This window comes from Nanorana parkeri, unplaced genomic scaffold, assembly GCF_000935625.1.
Source record: "Nanorana parkeri isolate BGI_ZX_2015 unplaced genomic scaffold, ASM93562v1 scaffold367, whole genome shotgun sequence".
Classification (NCBI taxonomy): Eukaryota; Metazoa; Chordata; class Amphibia; order Anura; family Dicroglossidae; genus Nanorana; species Nanorana parkeri.
The window spans coordinates 1,160,557-1,185,293 of NW_017306635.1; the positions used below are offsets into that span (position 1 = coordinate 1,160,557).

At 43.0% G+C, this 24,737-nt stretch overlaps 1 protein-coding gene across 1 annotated transcript in view; it reads left to right on the top strand.

Annotated features, from left to right (window-relative positions):
* The window catches only part of PROM2 (prominin 2), a 66,966-nt gene that overhangs the window by 20,715 nt on the left and 21,514 nt on the right, over positions 1-24,737 (top strand). Inside the window, exons 6-15 of the mRNA XM_018558901.1 lie at positions 2,112-2,201; positions 3,764-3,957; positions 4,224-4,354; positions 7,621-7,773; positions 11,550-11,673; positions 11,767-11,858; positions 14,335-14,419; positions 14,839-14,985; positions 16,759-16,833; positions 18,567-18,659. Coding sequence (XP_018414403.1) covers positions 2,112-2,201; positions 3,764-3,957; positions 4,224-4,354; positions 7,621-7,773; positions 11,550-11,673; positions 11,767-11,858; positions 14,335-14,419; positions 14,839-14,985; positions 16,759-16,833; positions 18,567-18,659 — 1,184 coding nt within the window. The remainder of the gene's footprint in view (positions 1-2,111; positions 2,202-3,763; positions 3,958-4,223; positions 4,355-7,620; positions 7,774-11,549; positions 11,674-11,766; positions 11,859-14,334; positions 14,420-14,838; positions 14,986-16,758; positions 16,834-18,566; positions 18,660-24,737) is intronic.

Here is a 24,737-nt window from a genome sequence, read left to right on the forward strand (position 1 = left end):
TAAAACATAACCAATTAATGTGTATTTAATATGTAACAGGGCCATACCCCCTAGATGTTATTAGGGACCCCCCAGAAGTTAGGTGAACTGACATGTTTCCTCAGAGTAAAACCCTTGACTTTTAGTGGGGTTGTAAACAGATGGCCGCCAATCACTTTTCAACAATTTGAAGAGTTTATTTGCCACCATGAACTCTATGAAGAGAGGCTTAACATTGCTAAAGGCACGGCAGACTCCAGGGGAATCTTACAGTCTTTAAAGGTGAAGGACCTTTAAGTCAGACCGATGTCGTGTGAATAGAGAATCTTGGCTGTGGTAGACAATGCAGCTTCACCTTCCTGAGCAACACACCAAATTTCTGTAGCACTAGCAAACATCTGCTGACAAAGGAACATGTTGACAAAAGGAGAGAGCAGAGAGATGACCTCATCAGCATTCTGCTCTCCTTCACTATATCCAGGGCTGGATTTCCCACAAGGTCAACCAAGGCTCGGCCTTGGGGCAGCAGGGAGTAGAGGGGTAGCAGGGGTGTGGAGTTCCTATCTCCTGATGCCCGGGACATGCAGTTCCGGGCCCCTGGCGAGTAGTTGTTTTCTACATTTAGCCCTGCTTTGGGCAAGCAGAGCTAAATGTACAGCAGGGAAGCGTGGAAGGCGATGTCGCCGAGATCACTTGAAATAATATATCATCATAGGCTGGGGCATTGAAGTGATCAGGCTTTATGGAATAACTGCAGAAGGGAAAAGTCAGATCACCAACATAGCTCTGCTGCCTGGCAGGGCTAGAGGAATACAAATCCTTTAGCTGGTAAAACAGCCCAACTGTGTATTTAGCTGTTTTCTTGGAGTTCAGCTTTAAGAAATAAACTATCTTGGCCTATAACTTTAAAAAAATGACAATCTTTTCTGTAGGATTAACCAAGTAAAATAGCTAATTTTCCATGAAAATAAGTGTTGGGACCAATTCAGGCTATGTGTAGTGTTAAAATGTTACAGCATAGAGTTTTTGTGCATTCATTTTGAACAGTGCTGGCAGTGGACCTTGATACACCAAAAAAGCACACCTGACCCTCTTTTCTTAAAGCAGCACATCACAATGCACAACATGCGTGTGCTGGTGCACTGCAGTGGAAATGCATTGCCCGTTATAGTAATAGTGTGTTGGGCCTGCATTCAAAAAGAATGGTGTTGCAGAACACCACAATTTGTGTGTAGAGGTAAAACACAGTAAAATCTGTGTTTTATCAAGCATTTCACTATGCAAAGATGTGCATGGGCTCGTTATGTTTTGCTTTGCACATGTTGTGCTGTCATTGAGCATGATGTAGTGGCAGAAGAGGGTAGTACGCGGCGTTTGAGTGAACCGGATACCAGCTACATATTGGCAGGTAAAAGTTTTAAATGGTTTTATTTGGTCACTCTCTGACTTTACAGGCTAGGGATAGCATACAGATCCCTTACTTTATGTACTATAAGATATTTGTCTATTACAAGGGTATTTAAAGTATATTTCAATATTTACAGTGTGATCACTACTAAAGCACTTGGCTTCCTTCCTAATCTCTTTCTGTGGCCACTGAACACCTCAATGGCCTATAATCCAGTTCTAATTTATGTTTTCTCTAGTATATCCAGCATATATTATGCATGCACTGTTCTCTTGGTTTTCATATCTGGCAAATACAATGAATCATGCCATGACACTCACTTCTCAAGCTGAATGTTGCTAGTGAATCATTTCATATCTGCAGCAAACTCATTTCACATGAAGTGTGGCTGTCTTCCATCCTTCCAGGTTTCTTGTTCAAGTGTTCATTTGAAGCAAGCACTTGAAATCACCCCCTTGAAGAGGAATTGTACAAGCTTCTAACAGCTGCGTGCTTCGTCTGTAAAGAACAAGTATGTTGTCCCAATAAAAGGAATCACCGGCTGCAAGAGCTCAGCTTATCTCTAGGACCAATACAGCAATTAGCCGTTTGGAACTGAGATCACACACAATGATCTGCGTTCTTCTCCTTTAAAACCGCCAGCCAGTGGCAGACTTATCCTGGGATAGATCAGAAGCGCAATTTGTGGAGAATGATTAGATTGTTTTGTCTTTTGTGTTCATAGGCTTTCGTCCCGCCATCAATAGCACTGTGAATGCTAAGATCAATAATGAGATCCGACCGCTTCTAGAACATGCGCTGCAGACAGGAAAAGGTATGTACCAAACTGGAGCATTTATTTTTTAGAAATTAGCAAAATATTTTAAACTCATTTCTCCGGAAGTTCATCAATGGTTCTCCTTTCATGCTGGTTTGGATCCACCAATAAACTATTTTTTTAACTTTATTTATAAAATGATTTCTTAAAGAGGACCTGAACATTTGAAGCTGGGCCTAAAATAGGCAAGCACAGAGAGCAAATTCTAGTCGCCAGAACTGGCTAGCTGCAGCTGATCTTTTTCACCTGAATGACCTACCAGCATCATTGTTTATAGGGAGCCATCTTGGTAGGCAGGGTTTAACTTCTGCATGTCAGAGCTGCCGCTGCCGCACTGATGGGTGGGGGAATATTCAAGAACCAGTAGGAGGAGGAGCAGAAATCACAGATCCACAGAATGAATGAGCCAGAAGCAGGGAGATCTTTGCACTGCAGGCCTACAAGTAGAGCTTTCTCTCCAGCTATGAGAACAGGGAGCGGCACAGCAGTGACATTACCAAATCTTTCTCCAAACCACATGAGACTAGCAATAAGACATAGCAATGCTTTTGATTATCTTACATTGTGAATATATAGCTATATGGCTCAAGGCAATTGAATGCCTAGGCATAAAAAGGTAAATCTTGCAGAGTGCTACTTAGGCACAATTAATATTTCCAGATGTTTCCCAAAAAAAGGAAATCTTCACTTTTTGAGTTCAAGTTCATTTTAAAACCACGTGGCTGCCCCTTGTTTGAGAAAGCCCTATTGCCCTTCAGGCATATGGGTTGGTTTTCTTATAGTTAGATGCTGACAAGCGTAACAGTGCTTCCAATGAATTATAGAATGGAAATTTTCCAGAATTCCTCACTTCATAGGAAATGTAACAGATCAAATCTTGAAAGACCACAGCTGTAAACAGTGGGCAAAGGAGGTGTGAAAGTTTGCTCCCACTGCTTTTACCCTGAATGGTTTTTATTCCATTCCTCAGGAAGATACCTGATGCAGAATGTAAAAAAAGTAATTTATCAGCTTGTAATAATGTTATAAAAAAGAAAAGGGTATTTTTTAAAATTGGTTATGATTTTTTTCATTACAAATTACATTTACAACTTATTGAGCAGGTAAGACCGAAGAATCCCTCTTCCAGTTTACTATGGCAAAGGTTAGGAAGCAAAGTTCACATAATGCTACAATGTTAATGCAACTTCCCATCATGGTTGTAGGCTGAATGTCTAAAGCCAACATTTCTCTACTCTAAAACTAAAAAAAAAAAAAAATACAAAAAGGCCAAGGCTTTTTTGGGGGGCTGCTTTCTCATTAAAATAGCAGACTAGTATAGATGATACCATGTTATAATCTCTGACGTGTGTGGGGAAGGGGAGGAAAGGGAAATGGCACTTTTTTTTGCAAACAAATTGTTAAAAAATGTGGCACAGCAAGCCTGAAGAATATCCAACATTTGCCATTTCCTATCATCAAATCAGAATTATCTTTGTATAAACACTATTTAGGAGACCTTTAATAATGAACAGGCTATAACATTTACTCACGGGCCTGTTGTTTTATATCATACACAGACTTGGAAGCTGCTGCACAGATTTTGCTCAATGTTAACAAGACTCTGACGGACATGAAGACAAGACAGAAGAGCCTCGACACTCAGCTTGTTCGCCTCCAAGAGGATCTACTGAGAGTGTTATCAGACCGAAACTGTGAGAACTGTGCAGAGCCCTCCAACATTGTCCGAAATATTCAACTCGGGCAAACCCAGGTAGGTTCCCATTATACTGGTGTAACTATGATGGACATAACAATGAAAAACAAGAAAGGCCAGAAGTAAATTCAATATTACTGGTGGGCAGAGAGGACATGGATAACATTTACAAGGAAATATATGACATGGTGATAGAATTGTAAGGGCAAAGAGGAAAAATATAGGAAATTGGAAAGACAATGTCTTAAATTAGTAAAATTAGGTAAAAAAAACAAAACGTGATTTATTGACTTTTTAAATGAATATATCATATTGTCTTACAGATTCCCTCACTAGGTGAACTTTCAAGCAAACTAAATAATTTAAAGAAGATAAACCTGCCTGGTATCTTTCAAAAGGTAACTAATGTTCGATTCATGCCTAATCATCACCACTATGGTCACTACAACTTTGGGTATCCAGCCCTAAACTTCATTCCTTTATATTATGTATTAGAGGGTCCTGGTTTTCACTGCAGTTGTGCGTTCTTTTAAAGCGTATACAAATCCTCAATTCACACCTATGTTCATAATGAAGTTCTTGATGCAATTCTGTGCCTCTTAGCAAAGATACTAACAAAAGGGGACTGAGATTTGCACCACTAGCATGGTTGCTAAATGGGAATCTGAACTTTTTTAAAGGAAAAAAATGCAGATGGTAGGTTTACACTTTATGCACAGTACTGGAATTCACCCCTAAATACTGCCAATATCCAACAGAGACTGGTTGGATGTGCAGGCACAATCTGACCATGTCTATGGATCATGTTTGTTTACACCAGGGAAACAGTAGTAATGTTCAAAGTTTTATAACGTCTAATTGCTATTCACGAGTTGCTTTCAGCCATTGGCATCTGCACAGTCCCCATTGGGCAAGGCTCAGCTCACATGTGGGCAGCTTAACACTTTCCTCATTACATACCTCCCAACCATATCTGAGTCAAAATCAGGGTATCATTGAGCCATACCACAATCTGTCTGAAATGTTGGAGCTTCCAAGGCACAGAAAAAGCCAGGGACTAGCTTCCACCAGGCTGCAAGTGTAACTAAAATATCAGTTTTGCATGGACTGATTCTTTAATGCATACCAGATACAAGGTTACATTTACATCACTCTCTTTCCAAAGAAAGCTTACAAACTTTATTTGGGTTTCCATACCATTGGTAACATCCTAGGACCTGTAAGATGCCCCCTGATTTTGCCAGTATTCTGTCAGGTTACTCATCTCTACAGAAACCCCCTGGATAAGTGCACTGAATGAAGTGCACATCTCCATTAAAACCTTATACTGCCATGCATGAAGCAACCTGAAATTTGCATTACAGACCACAATGGAGGACTAATGCCTGTGGTGACCCCATACCAGTACACATATCACATCTAAGAATAGTTTAATAGACTTTTGTACCTATTATGTTCTACTAAACCTTAGACCAAACCGATCTGCCCTGGAACAGCTGATCGGTCCTGAAATGTCACTTCTATCCGACTTTGTGAGTGCGTTGAAATGTGAGATCACATCCGGAGAGAAGTGAGATTTCAGGACCGATCAGCTGTTTCAGGGCAGATCGGTTCTCCTGCACATGCGATTTGCGATGCGGATGTGCCCTGGAACAGCTGGGCAAGCGCTGGAATGCTTCACCTATTCCACCGCCGAAAAACTGGGCGAGATTACGTTAAAATGTGTGACCACGTCACCGGTCACACATTCTAAGGTAATCACAACCTTTGATAGAACACCGCCATCAGGGGGGTATGGCCGGTACCCATGTGAGGGGGTTGGGGGGCCTCTTACATGGGTATCAACTGTACGGGGGCGGCATAGCAGAGGTGGCAGGGAAGGGGGTAGAGGAGGCTGGGTCCCAGCAGCAGCAGGTAAGAAGAGTTGGAAGGAGGTACAGGGAAATAGATCCCGACGACCAGACCAGCCCACCTGGGACCCTGCAGAGCCCACCATAGAGAGTTTCAGGTGGGCTATGCAGGATCTATGGTGTGCTCTGCAGGGTCTCAGGTAAGTCCAGCACGCTACTGCAACATTAGAGACTGCTGGGGGGGCGGGGGCCAGTTTGATCTGCTCCCGCGCCCCCCCACCCCTGTCTTGTGAGGGGGGCCCAAGATAAAATCTTGCACCAGGGCCTTTGGTTATTCAGTCCGCCACTGATTATAAGGTCCGGTACATGACAGTCTGAAACATTTTTTTTACTACAAAATGCATCAGAAAGGCTTACATAAAGTAAAAGAGGCAATGCAACTATTGCCGAGAATCAAAGCTTTTTTTCTCAATAGCTTAGACATGGTGATGAAGAAGAGTGACCACACAGGTTCTAGGTTTTAGTTTTTTTTAAGGATGTATATCTTTATTGTTTTGCATAAAATATACAATGACTTAAAAGATTAGCAGACGTCAAACAGTGGTGTACAGCCGTAGAGTCCAAGTAAATATGTAATCTATACATACAATATGGGTTCAGTAATATCTTGAACACGTTACTCTGATGACAAAATCCATAGCCGCCTAATGCAATTAACACATGGAGTAATTGAAAGCGTCAAAAAGTACCGTAAAAACACTATATTCAATAAAAGCATGGGGAGAAGAGGAAGAAAAGAAGACATGGGAGAAGAATGGAGATAAATGCTGAGAGATTTTGTTGCTGAACTTCAGGGAGAGAGGGTTAGGGCCAGGACTATCCAGGCTGATGTAAACTCCTTCATCAGTAGAGCACAGTCTGCTGCCATTCACAGACTAGGAACTTTAGGCCCCATTCACACCAAGGCGATAGCGGTTCAGCGTGGTTTCTGCACAATTTTTGAATGGGAGTTTTTGGGTGTATTTAATCGTGTTTCAGTGCTGAAAAGCAATTAAAAACACCAAAAAATGCACTGATCAGCACGTTTCCATTGAAATCTATATGTGCTGATCAGCGCTGAAAAAGAGGCTCAGTGAGCAGTTTGGGCGGCGTTTGCGTTAACGGGCCCCATCGGAATAAATGTGCTTTTTACTGTTGGCAGTTCAGCGCCTTAAGCCAGAAACAGCAATCTGTGTAAAGAACAAATGGTAAAGTAGTACTTAGATCAGAAGTCATCAGTCATGTTCATCCTTAGTATCAGTAGTAGTCACTGGACCTCCAGATCCAGACCTCAGTGTAAGCACATGCCTGGCCCTCAGGCTTCAGGCCTAGCCAAATCAGACAGTCCATATAAGACTCCCCCCAGGCAGGGCCCGGAAGAGGAATAGAGAGCTCACAAAGGTCCACCCCAAGTATTTATCTCCTCTCCCGGCATGCACCACTGGCCATTAACCTCACAGTGACTGGCTGGAGAGGGATACCTACTCATAGCAATATCTCATTGGTTGCTCTGCTCTGTGGCCAAGGTACACCCAGCAGCAGACACATGCAAACGATGACAGATTGATCAGGGGAAAACAGATGAACACAGACTACAAATTAGCATCAGAGTGCATACAATCTGACAATAACTAAATTTAATAGCACTCCTGCCTACAGGTGCTACACTAGCAATAGTTTTGTATAATGCCATTGCAAAACCTTACCACTCCCATGAAAGCTGTGGTCTAGATCTCCCTATAATTGTTTCCATTGTTATTAATATAACTCTTCTGCACACCTACTCACCACTCCCTAAACAAAGTTGCATCCATTATCTCTTTCCTAACAGGTGGATAATCGGAGTTGTTCTATGTTGTGTCCTTCTCCTGATATCTGCCTGCACAGCACTGGGGCTGATCTTTGGTCTCTGGGGCCTCTACCTACTGCAAGATCCGGAGAGCAGTCTGCGGAGACGGAGGGATGGAGCTGGCTTCCTTGTAATGTGTGTGAACTCTTTAATTAGATACTGTTGCTAAAATGAAAAAACACAATTCTCTCACGGTAATCACGAAATTCAGTCAATCAGGGAACTAAGTATAAGCAGTCGGATTATTGGAAATTGTTCTGACAATCTAGGAAAAATCAAAGTGATCTGCAGCAGGCAGTGGTGGAAAGTAACATTGAGGAAGGAAACACAAACTAAAAGAGAGACATTCAATGTCATACCTCCCAACTGTCCCTCTCCAAATGTCCCTCTTTCCGCCTACTTTTGGTCCAATATATATATAAATATCTATGAAAAGGTTCTATTCAAGTGCCATAAGTGTTCTTATACACTAATATCTTTATCACATCTGTAACAAGGACACTCCACTGTAGACCGGAGGTGCAAGTCAGATGCAGTTTATTTGCTTTCAAAACGGTAGATAACATGAAATCCAACATAAATAGCTCGCAGTAGCATATAACAGATAAGGGCTCACCGACATCTGTCTCTCTTGCAGCACTGCTGCTCCGGCCTCAATCTTTAGGGCCACTGTCTGGTTCCTCCAGACAACAGCAATAACATGCCAATCCTCTCAATATGGTTCGCAAACCCCGCAGCTCCCTGCTGCACTGGCCTCCACTGACTCCAGGGTGGAGCTCTCCTGACTCACAGGTGGGGGGGCCTGAACACATCCCAGCACACTCTTCATGAGGGATGTACACAGGTGCAATCAGGTACAATCAGGTGCTGGTCACCACCAAAGCATGGACCCAGGAATGGAGATTTCTTCCCACCCAGAGCTCTAAGAAATCTCCTGGCTCCAGGATCCCAACCATGATCCAGAAAACACAGAAAGAACTGAAAAGGCAGTTCTCTCCTGGTACCAGTAATGTCTTCCTGGAGCCACTCAGCCCCTCTGGCTGAGAACCCTGGGTGACTTTGAGGCCACCTAACACCGTGGTATTGCCTCACAATGCCACACATCTCTTAAAGGAAAACCAAAAACGTACCCTTGCGGTGGGGCAACGCGCAGGGTTAAGTGCTCATTTTGTCCAGGGAGCTCAAATAAAGCTTTTTTACTCACCTGACCTTCAGTTCCACGGTGGTTGGCACTCTCTTCCCCTCCGCTCCAGCTATGCAATGTCCCTTGGCGTCCTCACATCTAATGAAGATCAATGGACCTGCATTAGACGTGATGACGTCAGTGGATCTTAGACCACTGAAGCCTGGAGGGAGCCTGTGTGACCAAGGAAAAAGAAAAGTAAATCTGCTCTCCTAGACAATTAAAAGCCCTTGACCCTTGCAACGTGGGGGTAGCCCCACTGCTATTGTAAGTTGTGATTTTCCTGGAGTTCTTCTTTAATTAACTTGTTTGCTATTTTAAAAATCCAATATAATATGTTAAAAAAAAAACTATTCTGGGTTTAACCAATCATTTTTGGCATATCAATTCTTAATGGTCCACATAACTAGTGGTGTGGCAGGGGATGTTCATTGCCTAAATTCATTGAATTCAGAATATTTATAATGGTTCTTTATGGTTGTCATCCCATCTAAATTTTACTGTTAAAAGGGTAGCGGTTTCTTTTTAGGCTCCACGACTCGTGGACCATAAATGTCCTACGCATTGTGTCTACAGAGAAAGTGATGTGAGGTTACATGTTATAGCTTTGCACTATTACTGCCCTCATTTCCAAGGCTCAGGAAGAGTTGATGTAGTTCTTTCCTGCCTGTTCTCTAGCAATACATTATTGATATAGTGCAACAGAGCTCTGTGAGGGGCTGAATCGTATCTCCACTGACCAAATGCAGACCTCCTATGAAAAGCAAAAGCAAAAAAAAATTAAACATGTTTAATAAATTAAAGCCTATCTCTAGGAAAGAAACTCCCTTTGCAGTGGGGTTGCCCCTTCACAGCAAGGGTAAAGCTCATCTCAGTGCAAACAAAAACCTTACCTTTTTAGTGAGACTACCCCCGCACTGCAAGGTCTCCTCTTTCCACTCCGGTGGTCTAAGGGCCACTGGCGTCACCATGTCTTCTGCAGGTCCATTGACCTGCATTAAACATGCTGAGAAACATTCCAACATCTGGAGTGGAGGGGGAGAATAAATAAGCACTGCCAAGGGAGCCAGGTTCAGGTAAGTTGCAATGCCTCATTTGAGTCCCCCAGAGAAAATTAGTGCTTAACCCTTGCAGTGCGGGGCAGCCCCACTGCAAGGCTAAGTTCTTTCTTTTGAGATGGGCTTTAAATGCTCTTGAGTCTGTGGTACTTGAGAAAAGGACTTTTACTTATCTGATCCCACAGATGGCTCTAAGACCAGCCTCTTCTTCCCTACTCTCCAGCTGTCAGACGACCACTGGTATCATCACATCTAGTGCAGGGCCCGAAGCCCTACACTATACTTGAGGACGCAGATGAATAGTCCACAAGGCAGAGCATAGGGGAGACAAATGAGTGGTAAAACTGCTTTACCTGATACCCTAGACCTAAATAATCCTTTCATATGTGGGCATAGCCCAGAAATAGGATGACATTGGCTTTGACTTTGTAAGCATCTTGTTAGTTACATAAGCATTTTACACATAATATATCTCATGAGTGCATGGCAATGTACTAGAAATAACAAACGCACGTTTTACAGTGGATTACTGCAATGTATCAGTGTGAACGGGCCATAAGCTAATATGCAGCCCTCTGGACATGTCAGGGGTTGCACTCAGTAGCGGAGCTAAGGAACAAAGGGCCATGGTGCAAGATTTTTTTTGCCCCCCCCCCCCATAAACCCACAAACACAAGTAGTTCCGCCACTGGTTGCACTTGAGACCCCCTTTATTTGCTTAGTTAAAGGAGAACTATGGTGTTAAGGCTTTTCCCCATAGTTCTCCTTAGGGTAACTGGAGGACACAAACTAGCGTCCTCCCGTCACCCTAGGCTCAGTATACCGCGAGCTGTAGCTCGCGGTATACTGAGACTCCGCAGCTGAAGCGGATTCCCGACAATTGTGCCGGGATCCGCCCAGCTGCGTGGCTGACAGCTGGCTCTGCCTATCTAGAGGCAGAGCCAGCTGTACCCGCCCCCTCCCCCATCCGTTCCGCCAGTCAGCGCTGGAGGATCGGAGTGGGGAGGGGGGAATCCAGCACTTCCCCTGTCACGGCAGAGAGCCGTGACAGGATCGAGAGGTGGGCGAACGCCGGTATGTGTTCGCTCACCTCCCGATGACAATGTCATTGTCACAGGTCGGCTAGAACTATGAGGTGAGTGAAAAGCACTCACCTCATAGTTCTCCTTTAACCACCACTGCTCTAGTGCCTTATCAGCCATCACTGTAGTCATCATATTCTCTGTGGTAGAACGTGCCAACGCTAATGTCATAGTGATATAAAACCATGACCTAGAAATGTCTACCTTTCTGGGCTTTGATTGCCATCGGTGTAAAAAGCAGTGTCTTGATTGGATGCTGGCCCTGTCAGTGGGTGGGTTTGTATGGCAAAGAATGGGAGCCGGGGCAAGAGAAAGAAGACTGTGCAGGGACTGAAGACCCACCATTAGTAAATACAGCTCAAACATTCCGGCTGCTACAATGTCACTAGGGTGGTCTATGTGGCCTTCCCTCAAAGACCTACTTTAAAAACTTTTGAATTGTGAATGACAAGAATGAGAGATGTTATGGCAATGGTACACAACACAGCCAACCAAAATTTTGGAAGCACAGGGTTCACTAATGTCTTAGCAGTATTGATAGCACAGAATAGTGTGTCCTGACCAATCCAATGCATTTATCTCCTGCAGTCAGATGTATTTGACCTTCATATTCTCCTGGTTGCTAATCCTCTTCGTGTTCATCACCTTCTTGGTTGGAGGAAACATACAAACGCTTATGTGCAAGCACTGGGTGAATGGGGATATCTATAAGGTAAGTGAAGGAAATGAAAGACAGCAAAGCTAGATTTACTCACAGACACTTAACATGTCAGTCGCTTTTGCTTATTCATATGTAATTTTACAGTTTCTGGATGATCCTCAAAATCTGCCGAATAATATCAACTTGAAAAAACAAATTGGGCTCAGAGAAAATACCAGCTTTACAGATATGTATAAGTGAGTAATGCCTGTATGTTCTCATCTGTCTTCCAGTGTGAATCACCCTAGTAATTGTATTCAGCATGTATATCAGGGGTAACCAAACCTTGGCCCTCCAACTGTGGTGAAACTACAAATCCTATAAGGCATTGTAAGACTTTGACTTTCAGAGGATGGTGCTCTATGGAATTTGTAGTTTCAACACAGCTGTAGTGCCAAAGTGTATAAACCAGACCTGGATATTCTCTAGCCCACAGTCTATATCTGGCCCCAGTGTGCACATGGACTGATCGCTGACCTGTGCTCATTTATGGCTGGCTGCCAATGGCTGCACCGGCCATCAAGGCCAGTACATCCACTGCAAGCCATAGCCCAGCACAAGTCGGCGATCAGTCTGTGTCCAGACCGAGTTCCTCTACAGTCCTTGGTTGCTAGGACCGCTGGCTTCCTAGCAACCAATGGCGTTAGGGATCCTCCTCTCTGCAGTCATTGGTTGCTAGTACCACTGGGCAGTCCCAACAACCAGTGGCAAAGTCATCCTGCCCCAGCTTTACCCTGTCCTCCTCCATCCTCTCCTGCACCTCTACGTCCCAGCAATGGCGTGTGAGAAATAAAAAAAAAGGTATGTACAACATATTTACTATTAGGACCCGCTCCCACCAGGTCCATGTGTTAATCGCATTGTTCTGTGCATTTAACGCACGGTACCACACTGCGTTACCAGTGCGGGAGGTGCGTTTTTGCGCGGTCAATTGCATTCACATGAAAGGCAATGCAACGCGCCTGCCATACTGTAGGGCCCGGTATGTGCATTGTGCAGGACCATGTGTTAATCATATGAGAAACTGGGACGCTGTGGAGAGCTGAACCAATAGACACTATTGGTTAGGCACTCCACAACAGTCCTGGTTTCTCATGTGGCCCCTTAAAAACATTATTACCCACCCCTGATATAAACCCTAACAATTAACTTTTCTTGTTTGCTTCCTTCTTGGTCTGTAAAATATACCCTTAAACATTTTGTTATATCTTTTTAATAAGCTCAAACCAAATACCTATGGATCCTGCACACAGAAATACTGTGAGCTGATACCTTCCTATGCTTACTGTTTGTTTTGACTGTTCTCACATAGCATTGTCCCCTGTTCTACAGAACTACAGAACACATTCCTTATTTGTTGTGGAGATGGGGATGTATTCTGCAGTCCTACACACTTCCTGGCCTAGGGTGACAACGTCGCTGGATACACCACAGTGAGTGCTGTCACCCAAGGACACGAAATGTGATACTGGTGACAATGTCGCTAAATACGCCACAGTAAATGAGTGCTGCTACCCAAGGACAGAAAGTGTGATGCCGATAGGATCGCCAGGTGAAATTAAAGGGGAAAAAAATTAAAAAAATGAATGCAACCACCAAATCTAAGGAAAGGAAAGCTGTAGTATATTATTTTTTGTTCTTGGGTATAAATACACTTTCAGCTGAGTTCAGTGTCAGCCAGGAGTAGCTGGAATTGGAAGTTATTTGAGTTAATCGTGAGATGTGAGAATCTCAAGAATGTTCTGTGCCAGTTAATGGGTGTTGATAAATACTCATCAATATGTGTGCCTGCCCAGGTATACACTCTTTTTCACAACGCTCTTATTGCATATGGGCTTATATGCTGTAGAGGTAAAGTAGTTCTCCAGCACAACCAGCAGCCCATATGACTCTATGAGCCCCAGGGTCACAGGGGGCTCCTGTAGTATAGTCTGCTGCCACCGAATTCTTCAATAGAGTCCTTTTCAGGAAAAGACAGAAGTACGATGTGTACTGATGGTGCTTACTGCTGTCAATCCAGGCATACGTGATGTATATACATATGGTTCATTTGTGCTCTGGTCTAAAGCCCCTCCTAAAAAGTTTCAAAGTTGGTTAAAACTATACCCACTAGTACTACTAAGACTCTCAACTTCTAAGATATGGGGTTTCAACAGAAAGTATGGATGACTAATATACTTGTATACTCTGAGCTCATTAAGTCAAATGTTGAGCACCTCTTTATTTGATGCAGCTCGCCGTTCTTCTTGACTAGTTGTTGCCATTTTGCCCTATGGGTAAATTGAACTGTTATTCAGACAAAGTATTGATTAGCACAGACATGGTGGCCATAAAATGCACTCAATGGGCTCTTTGTGAATACCAGTTACTGTTGCTGCTCTCACTGAATAAAGGGCAGCTTCATTCATCCATAAAGATCAGTGTAGTGTGCCATCCCATTAGCAAAGTCCATCTATCAGCTTCAGACGTGCAGAGCATATGCAGGGTACAACTCACTGCCTGTCTAATCAAGTAATAGAGGTGCTGTGTGAATGGGACTCTACGGAGGTTTGCAGCATGTGCCCCATACCCACCATAAGGCATGCACATTGGTGGTTTAAATTACACTTGGCAATTCAGACTGGTAATCCTGCCTCTGCACCCTTTGACTTACTTTATGTCTCTTACCCCCAGCGAGTGCAAGAAAGGCTCTCCAATTTGGGATGTTCTTCAATTTAGCAACCCTATTGACTTGGACAGCGCTTTCAACCTTACCCAGGTAAGCAGCAGTCAATATGACTTTCAAATTATGATATTTCCATAAGCCTGCAGCTATAGACATTAGATTGTACTATAACATGTCACCGGACAGAAACAAACAAAAGGAGTCTTCTTCTCACAATGCTAGAAGATACAATTAATTCATATGTTATGGTTGATTTAATTTATACAGAATCATCCTGTGTGTTTCGTATCATCCTACACTATAATTTGCTTTAAGTTTCAGCTTCAGGCTAGTATTGGGTAAAGGGCTGATAATGTTTCAGTTCGGTGTGACAGTTGAGTCACTCTTTAGTATGTGTATTAATAACTAATGAGTAATGTTAATGGGATGAAGGAGACACAGTTTTAATCTCAATGACAGGTCGTATTGTAATGAACAAGTTTTCTTATTACTTTCTCATCTCCTCCCCGCAGTATACATCAGATCTTGAGGAAAAGATTAACAACTTCACTTTGAATGTAGCTGCACTGAACTTGATGTCCTTTATAGCCGTCAGAGTTCTACAAGAGTATAACAACAGTGATGTGGATCAGGTCCCCTTCAATAGCATCCTGCAACAGGTGGGATACTATAAATCCTATAGCACAAATACTAACCTCATAAAGTCATTTACAATAGGTTTAAATCTACGTTAACCTCTTGCCGCCGACTCCTGGCAGCCCTTAACCCTTTCGCTACCAAGGCGTTTTTTGGCACACATGTTATAATCTACATTTTTAGGCCTGAAAAATACTTATAACCCCCAAGAGTTATATATTCCTGAAAGCAGAGATCCTGTAAAACGGATGTACAGTGAGGTTACGCCATATAAATAAATACCCAACATGCCAAGCTTAATAATGGTGTGTGGCTGTGAAACAGTGAAAAAATACGGTAACCCAAATTGTCCATAGGTGACACTTTAAAATCCTGTACAGGTCATGAGTATAGAGTTAACCATAAATATTAGCCCTAGAATTATTGCTTTCACTCTGGCACATGTGGAGATACCTGACATGTGTAGCGCCCTACGCTCACCCGCCCTGCGCGTCCGTGAGGGTGTCCATACTCGTACGCTGACAGGATGGATCTTGTCTGCGTCCGAGCCGGGACACCCGCACCTGTACAGACCTGCACTTTAGGTGAGCGTAAGGCACCGTATGGCCACGTACTCCCATATAGAAGGGCAGGGGCTGCATACTGATCACAGGCAGCACCTGTCCTTCCTGGGAACTGAGCGATACGGCCGTGCACGCAGCACGGAGCTGTAAGTGCCGGCCTTTTCTCGTGTGAATGAGGCCTATGTGTCACCTTTTCCCTGCATAGAAGCTACTTAAGTGATTCTCTAGCTGGGGAATGACATCTGTGGAACTGGAAGTGATGCAATTAGTGTCGCTTCCAGGTACATTCTGACGCGTCTATAGCCACCTGGAGTCTATTTAGAGGGGCCCACTGTTAGTGACGTACTACATGCGTGGTTGGAAGCTAAAGGGTTAAAGGGGATCCTACCACCGAGAGTCAGAGGCAGGCTTCCTGATCATGTGATCACTGTGATTATCTGTCAAAGTGCTCAAATTGTTAACTCACACTGATCGTAAACAATGATCAGGAGATGTTGCTGACAACTCGGTCACTGTTCTGGGAGCACGCTAATGAACAGTTGGTCGGCAGAACAGTAGGTCAGCTGAAGCATATAAACATACAGCCAGATTTAAGGCCAACCCTCTGGGGTGACACATATACGTGTCATGCCTGCCAGCGGTAAGGTGTTAAAATAATATCTGGTCATCCTGCCATGAATGTCCTTGTTCAGACACTTCCTGTTAAAGGGTAACAATGATCTGTTCCTGTCTTCCTATTGTCAACACGTAGGCATGAACCACTCTTGTCAAATGCCATGCCATACAGCCTTTGTTAAAGAGCATGCATGTAGACAGGATGTGTCTGCAGCACTGAGATGCAACAAAGGATGAAAAAAGGATGTCGTGTTGTGGAAAACTGGAATAAATACCCAGTGGAAGAACATCCTCTTCCACATTAAATATTCATATTTTACCATGTGATTTGCTAAGAAATGACAGTTGTGGCCAGTCTAAATCCATTTTACACTAAAATGCCATTGTCTTCTTGGGACTAAAAATTGACACTGAATGGTAGAGGTAGTAGAATTACAATATGTGAAAAATTTCTAAATCATGCACCTCTAAATTGCATGCATGCATACATGCATTTAATACAACATTAGGGCTGTAGAAGTGATCAATTCCTTTCAGCAGTGGTTATTTTACTCACATTTATAGAAAAAGGTTTACAATTGTAAGTAGTCATAATTAATCCTTTTTTTTCTCTTCTAGATTCATGCAACTCTGGTGACTCTACAAAATGTTCAGGGGTTTGTTCCAATGCTGGAAACTCTTTCATTAATTCAGGTAATCTCCTTCTATTTATGTGATACATGTGTTTATGTTCTTTCACATGAATCAGAACACCTGTAAAAGCAAAATGTTTAAGCGTATTTCCAATATCCTACATTTCAATCAGAACTACAGGCAGAGATACATTAATAATACAGCTAAAGTAGTTAAATAATTAATAAAGTATTAAATGTATTTTTAAATGCATATAGTTGGTGTTGGTCTCCTGTAATCCCCCTTTCCTCACTGGGAGAGGCAGGGACAGCACTGGGAACCAGTTAGGCTATGCTCCATGTAGATAGGCTGGCAAGCAGCATACTGACAGTAGAAAAGAGCAGAGCAAGCAGTGATTTGAACTCATTAATGTGCTGCTGCTCCTTCATTGTCTTATCAAAGCCTAGGGAAAGACAGCAACAGCTTGTAACAACCTCTATTTTTTATATGTAGCTACTAGCCAGTAGTTGGGGCTAGTGTTACCCATGCAATACAGTTCCTGCATCCTGAAGTCCTAGGGGGTTATTTACTAAAGAGCCGAGGAATATAGCCATAGCTTTGGCTAATCCTTTGGCTCACTTCGGCCGCCAGAGCCCTTTAGTTCAGCCAAACCGAAGGGCTGGTGTACGGGCTATTCACAATAGCACGTACAGCAGCTGAAGGAAGCCAAAGAGCTCAGCCGAGCTGAATGCATATGCACACAGTGAAAGCAGGGAGGACGGTCTGCCGAAAAAGAAAAAAAAAGTATAGCGTGGGGTCCACCTCCCGATCCATACCAGACCCTTTATGTCTGGTAGAAATGTTAGGAGGGACCCCAAGTTAGAAAGTAACAAAAAAAGATGTGGAGTTCACTGCAAAAGTCATACCAGGCCCTTTATGTCTGGTAGGAATTGTAAGGGGGCACCAAACCCCCAAAAAACGGGGGGGAGAAAACGTTGGATGATTTTTATAGGAGTTAAAGTGACACTAAACTCAAGAGTTAAATCTTCATAATGCATTCAATTACCCTAACTATTAACAAAAATGTAGCTTACCGTATTTGTGTATCACTCGACTGTAGATCCTCAAATTATTTCTGAATTGGTGCTGACACTGTCCTTCCTTCTGGAGGGTGGCTACTTTTGTCCCCCATGGTCCCCATGGTGTGTGTTGTAAAGTAATCACTGTTCTAAGCTCACTCCTGTGATGGACTACAGTCTCAATACAAATTAGTAAACGAAACATGAGATTGTAGTCCATCACAGAAGTGAGCATGGAGCGGTGACTACTTTACAACACACACAGGGACCATGGGGAACAAAAGTAGCCACCCTCCAGAAAAACAGTGTCAGCACAAATTCAGAGATGATTTGAGGATCTGCAGCCGAGTGATACACAAATAAGATACAATTTTGTTAATAGTGAGGGCTTGTTCCCACGATGTCCAGATTCTGTCCAGACCAGAACAGTCACTTTAGTGTCACTTTATCTCCTATAAAAAATCATCCAACAGCCATAGATGACTGACCCCTTTGTGACCTTTCTAGAATTACTGCCATTTGTAAACATATGCTGCATCTCATAATTCGGCACTGATTTTATCTATATCTTCTCAGTCTATTAATAAACTTGATCAGCCCCTTCCGGGGCACACATTAATCTTTGGGATTGAGTTGTGTAATTACACCAGGATTACATCAAGTGGCATTATGCCTTCCGTAATCATGCCATGCTCTGTTCTGATTTCCTTGTGTGTTCATTTTATCCTGCCTCAGAGTAATGCGACAATAAGAAGTCAGTTGAAAGAGAAGACGGGAACGCTGAAAAATATACTGAATACTGCTGTTCGAGATCAAGAGGCTGCTTTGGTAGGTACATTCAATTAAAGCAGCAACCTAGAGCCTTCCAAAACTAACTAATTCTTACGCTGGCCATGTACAGTATGTATTAGACCAGGGGCGCCCACAATTTTTTGTCTGGAGATCTACTTTTCAAATGACAAACTCAATGAGATCTACCAATGAAAAAGAACCTGCATTCAGGGGCAGGAGGGGGCGTGGCAGTGCATTGAAGTCAATGGCACCGCAGTCAGGCACCGCAGCCAGGCCCCTTGCCCACAGTGCGATCGCATGCACCCGGAACCCAGGCACATTAGTGCCTGCCTTCCAGTCCAGTGCGATCCGGAAAAATGCTGCGAGCACTATTTTTGCACATCGCACTGGACCAGAATGCAGGCACTAATGTGCCTGCGTTCAGAGTGCGGGCGATCACACTGTGGGCGGGGGGCATGGCTGCAGTGCCATAGACTTCAATACAATCCCACACCCCCTCCTGCCCCTGAACGCAGGGTGTCGGCCGGCTTACATTCCAGTGCATCCTAGAGGCTCCGACATCCTGTCCTCCGGTGGTGCTTGTGTGGCCAACATTGCACATGGGGAGAGGTGTCCTGCCCCTTTCCGTCTGCAGCGTCTGACACATTCAGCCGGCAGCCGCACGAGCACCGCGGGAGCATAGCCGTAGCCAGCTCCTTTTGTGTTTCTTATGTTTTATTTCATTTTTCATTTTTTTCATTAAAATTTTTTTTTACTCTTGGGGGGGCTTCAGGGAAATATTAGGGGTCTAAACAGCCCCCTGATATTTCCCTTTTAAAATAGAAAAAGAAATTGAGGACACAAAAAATCTCTTTTTCTGCAGCCTCTGTTCTAAATGAATGGGAAGCACAGAGGCTTCCCATTCATTCAGAACATATTTTACTATCATCCAGTTTCTGAATGGGGAGGAACCTATGTACTCATGAATGAACAGAAAGTGATGTAAATCACATCCTGTTCATTCATAACTGGGGACACATAGTACTATGTGTGCCCAGTTATTTACAAGCTACGCGATCGACTGGTAGATCGCGATCAACCTTATGGGCACCCCTGTATTAGACTATCCTACTTGAATCAGTAGTTATACTGAGAAGGAAAGTAATGAGCACTCTTTGTTCACTGTATTTTGTGCACGTTATTTTATACTGTGATAGTTTGGGGAATATAGCACATTGGTGAGCGTTAAGTAACCACTTCTGAAGCTGACTTTAATATAAAAGGACAGTATTTATTCATTCAAAGGTCAACAATCCATAAACTTCACAAAATAACCCGCTTTTCTTCAGCATAAATGAAGCATAACAATTCATTGGACTTTCATCAAAACATTGTGTTTTGATCTCACCGACATCTGGCTGCCCCATACACTCCCAGTGTGATAGTCCCAGGACTTTACCGTATTTCTCTGTAAATACAGTCCTCAGTATTTCTCAGCAGCTTTCCTCAGCTCCAAGTGGTTCAGTATTCACCCCTCGTGGGTCACTGTCTCTCTCAGTCTCTCTAACAGGTATTCTCAGGGTCACCAACCTCTTGACCTCTCCAGCCTTCCTAGCTGTGTCACTTGTGCTCGCGCACACAGCAGAGTCTGCCTGTGGCCGTCTGCCTCCTGCACACCCACAACTTCCCTGAGCTCTGGTCCAAACTCCTAATAAGGCTGCTCTCAGCCACCTGATCCTCCTAGACCGGACATTGGCAACACCTGTCCCCAGGACTAGAGATTTCATCCCACTATAGTCCGGAGAACCTGGAAGAAACTAAAAAGCCAGTTTCTTCCCTACAGAGGTATTCACCTTCTGGAACTTCTTAGCCCCTGTAACTGAGGGGTCTATTCAGAAAGCTGCCGAGGGCAGCCATCGACTGAGCTGCTCGGCCGTGATCGGGAGCTGTACGGGCTATTGTGAATAGCCCGTACAGCACCCCCTCGGTTCTCCTGAACCGAAGGGGTCCTGGGGCCGAAGCCAGCCGAAGGATTGGCCGAAGCTACGGCCAGATCCTTCGGCAGCTTTGTGAATAGACCCCTGAGTGTTCTTGGGGACTGTGTAGCCAAACGACATTGCAGCATTGCCACACCCTTCTACAACACATATATATTTAAATACAGTTTGGTATAATGACCATTATGATTATGCTAGATTTGTTAAAACCATGGCAATTTGTCCATACTCACATATCACCCCTGTGCACTGCTTCCTTATCACCCTCCAAACTGTACTCTCAAGTTGACATTTGTAAATAAGTAAAATGTGGATCAAGTGGGAGGAGCTAAAAGTAACAAAAAGTAAAATATTGTTAAATAAATAAAAAATGGAAAAAAGGTAACAACATTTAACTGAAAAAAATGTGGAAGACACACATCGCCATAGGCATTAAGTGCAGTTCTCCTCTACAGAATGTCAGTATGAATGAGGCAGCTTGAGGGTGACCACTCTGCAGAGGCAGACGAATTTTAGGTTCACTGAATATTCTGCCTACGACTTCCCTAACAATCAGGGACATTACAGCAGCATTAGACTCCAGATCTCTGTCTCTTGTGTAAATGAGGTTACCGTTGCATTTAATTGCTATTAATGCAGTTTCAGTAGTCGCAAAACTCATTGTATTCATTCCCAAAAATTACTCTTGCATTAAACACACATAATTGCTGTCATTTTAATGATTTAGCGGTGACACATTTTAGCTTTTTTAATTACGGATACATCTATTCCAATTGTGGCTCAGGTTTAACTGCATTACAAGGATGTGTATGAAGCACCTTTGAACTGCCAAGTCTTAGCTAATGAAAGTGTCACATTCAGTTTGTATAGAATAAGTGTGTCAACTACACAATTTAGCCATCTTTGTAGCCTATAGTAAACAACTGGTTTACAGGTGACAATTTTCTAGTATAGGCAAGAAAAAATAAAAACATGAATCTGACTGGTAGATATTAGACATGAGCAGCGGCTAAAAATTTGTTTCGTTTCGTTTATTTTGTTTTTCGGAATTCAGATCCTATATGTGTTTCGTTTTCGGGAATCGTATTCGTATTCGGATCTGATTCGGAATTCAGATTCGGAATTCGGTTGAATTCCAAAAAAATCAACTTGAGGTGGGGTAGCAGAATTGGCACATTTGTCATTTCTGGTTGCTGTGCTCTAGTCTTTACTAATAAAGGGACATTCAAATCCTTTTCTTCATGAGTTTTTATCCGTTTAAATGTTAACAGTGTACACTCAGGCGCCCCTCTGGACCCGGATCTGAACAGAGCTTATATAAGTATTATCCCTAAGCCACACAAAGACCCAGGGGAAGTCTCTATTTATAGACCTATCTCACTGATAAAGAACGATATAAAATTCCTATCTAAAATATACGCTAATAGACTAAACAGCTTTATAGGCTGTTACATACACCGAGATCAAGTAGGCTTTATTGGAGGAAGACAAGGCCCAGATCAGGTTAGAAGAGCCCTAGACCTAATCGCAATGCTTAACCACCCTTGGGATGACACCCCTCCCCAACAAGGAATGCTGTTATCTATAGACTTGGAAAAAGCATTTGACTCGGTTTCCTGGGAATACTTGCTACAACTTCTCAAATCCTGGGGATTTGGGCCCAAATTTCTTAATTTAGTAAGTGTTCTTTACTCCTCCCCATCAGCTCAGATCTGCCTACAAGGCTATCTCTCAGACCCTATCCAAATTCGAAGGGGTACTAGGCAGGGATGCCCCCTTTCGCCATTATTATTCGCTATGGCAATCGAACCTCTGGCAATATTACTTCACAATAGCATAGGTATTAAAGAGATAAAAGCTCCCTAGAGGAACATAAATGCGCCTTGTTTGCAGACGATATGCTGTTATTTGTAACTTCTCCACTGGTGTCATTACCCAACATTATGGCACTTCTGGAAGAATATGCATAAATATCAGGACTCTGAGTCAATGGGTGTGATTTACTAACCTAAACACACACACGCACCAGGTGCGTGTGATTTTCACACAGCAAAACGTATTTATCAACCAAAAAGTCTCTAAAAGCATATTTCCACTAATGCCATATATGGAAAAATCATGCACATGATGCATATATAATGCTGCTTCACAGTTTAGACAAAAATGGTTAGCTCATGCATTTACATTCCTGCATTCATCAACGCAAGCAACACAACATAGAGCTAATTTACACAACATCACCCTGCAATTCATGCAGGGCTTTGCACAACACACCTGCTGGGTGTGTACACACTACAAAGGTGTCTAGATTCCACCAATAGATCATGCTGGGAGGGAACACACTACAGAGGTGTATACATGTTCGTGGTGTGTTTATAAGGTTAGTAAATCAACCCCAATGCCTCCAAGTCAGTAGCACTAAATATTAATCTCTCTGCCGAAATCTGGTCAGGCCTCAAAAATTCGTTCCCATTTAACTGGCGCACAGACTCTTTACAATACTTGGGAGTGAAACTCACTCCCCTATACACTAAATTATATATCGTAAACTTTCCTCCATTATTTAAATCTCTCAGGGAAGATATGATTAGATGGACCACATACAATATATCTTGGATAGGGCGAATCCATTCAATTAAAATGACGTTATCCCCTAATATATTGTATCTATTTAGGACACTACCAATCCCGATTCAACAGACGGAACTTATTACATTTCAGAAGTCCATCTCTAAATTTATCTGGGGGGAAAAAAAACAAGAATTTCTCTCCAAACCTAGAAATCAGGGAGGCTTAGGGGTACCAAATCTGCTCTTATACTATAAGGCTGCACAAATCTCACAATTATCATCTATCTATTTCAAGTCAGTTGTTCCTGACTGGGTCAGGCTGGAAGTCAGCTCACATAAAGGCCCCTTTATTGAGGCACTTAAATGGATGAAACCCAAGCAGAGGCCAAAGACCTTGGCGCCAACCTTATTACATTCTTTAGACCTTTGGGATCAGATCCGAAAGAAGGAGGAGATGGTTTCTTCACACACCCCCCTCGCGCCCTTATTTGAAAATGTCAATTTTATGCCAGGACTACAGTTAAAAACATTTAAATGGTGGATAGACAAAGGATTGTATAGGATTGGGGACTTTATTAAACTTCATAAACCAATCACATACCACTACTCTTTAAACACCCTCAAGATGCCTCATTCTGAATATTTCAGATTTAGACAAATCAATTACTTTCTATCCACCCTACACATCCCCGAGACTGGAGCCCCGTTGTTAACACAATATGAACGGTGGTGCCTAGTTGGATTAGGTCAAAGTGGAGGAACGTCCCTGATCTATGAAGCCCAACTAGGATCATTCACTAAAACGGCTTATATGGTAGCCTGGGAATTAGAAATAGGGACACCACTCTCCTTAGAAGAATGGCAACAGTGTTCTAAAAGATCGACTAAGGGACTGTTAAATGTTTCTCTCTTAGAAGCCAATTACAAGGTTTTTTCTCGATGGTATCTTGTGCCAACAAAATTAGCGAAGATGGGCCCATGTGTCAGTTCGTTATGCTTTAGGGGCTGTAAACAGCAAGGCACTATGCTCCATGTCTGGTGGCAGTGCCCAGGACTGCGACCTTTTTGGAACAAGTTGTTTGCCCTGCTTTCTAGGATTCTCTGGACCTTTATCCCCAGAGATCCACAGTATACTTTACTTAATAAATCAATCCCGGACATCTCTGGAACGCAGAGCAAACTGGTTTCCTTTTTTTCCTGGCGGCTAAGATATCAATAGCTCGGTCCTGGAAAGCTGAAAAGGTCCCATTCTCTCTGGTGCTGTCTAAAGTGAACTGGATCATGATCCATAAGAAATTATCTAGCATCTTGCAGGATAATTACGCAGAATTTGAAGCAGTATGGGCGCCTTGGTTGAAATACCAAGAGATCTCAAATGCTCATAGCATTATCTCTGATTCCTTAGCTTAAATTTATCTATCCCGCTCCTTGGAAACTAGGAAATTATAGTTTCATAATAAGATTCTTTTTTTTTTGTCTTTCCCCCTTCGTGTTTGTTGTTTTAGTTTTGTATATTAAAAAGTTTTCCATAAGTTTTCATTTAGCGAAAGCTGCTCTACCCTTTTTGA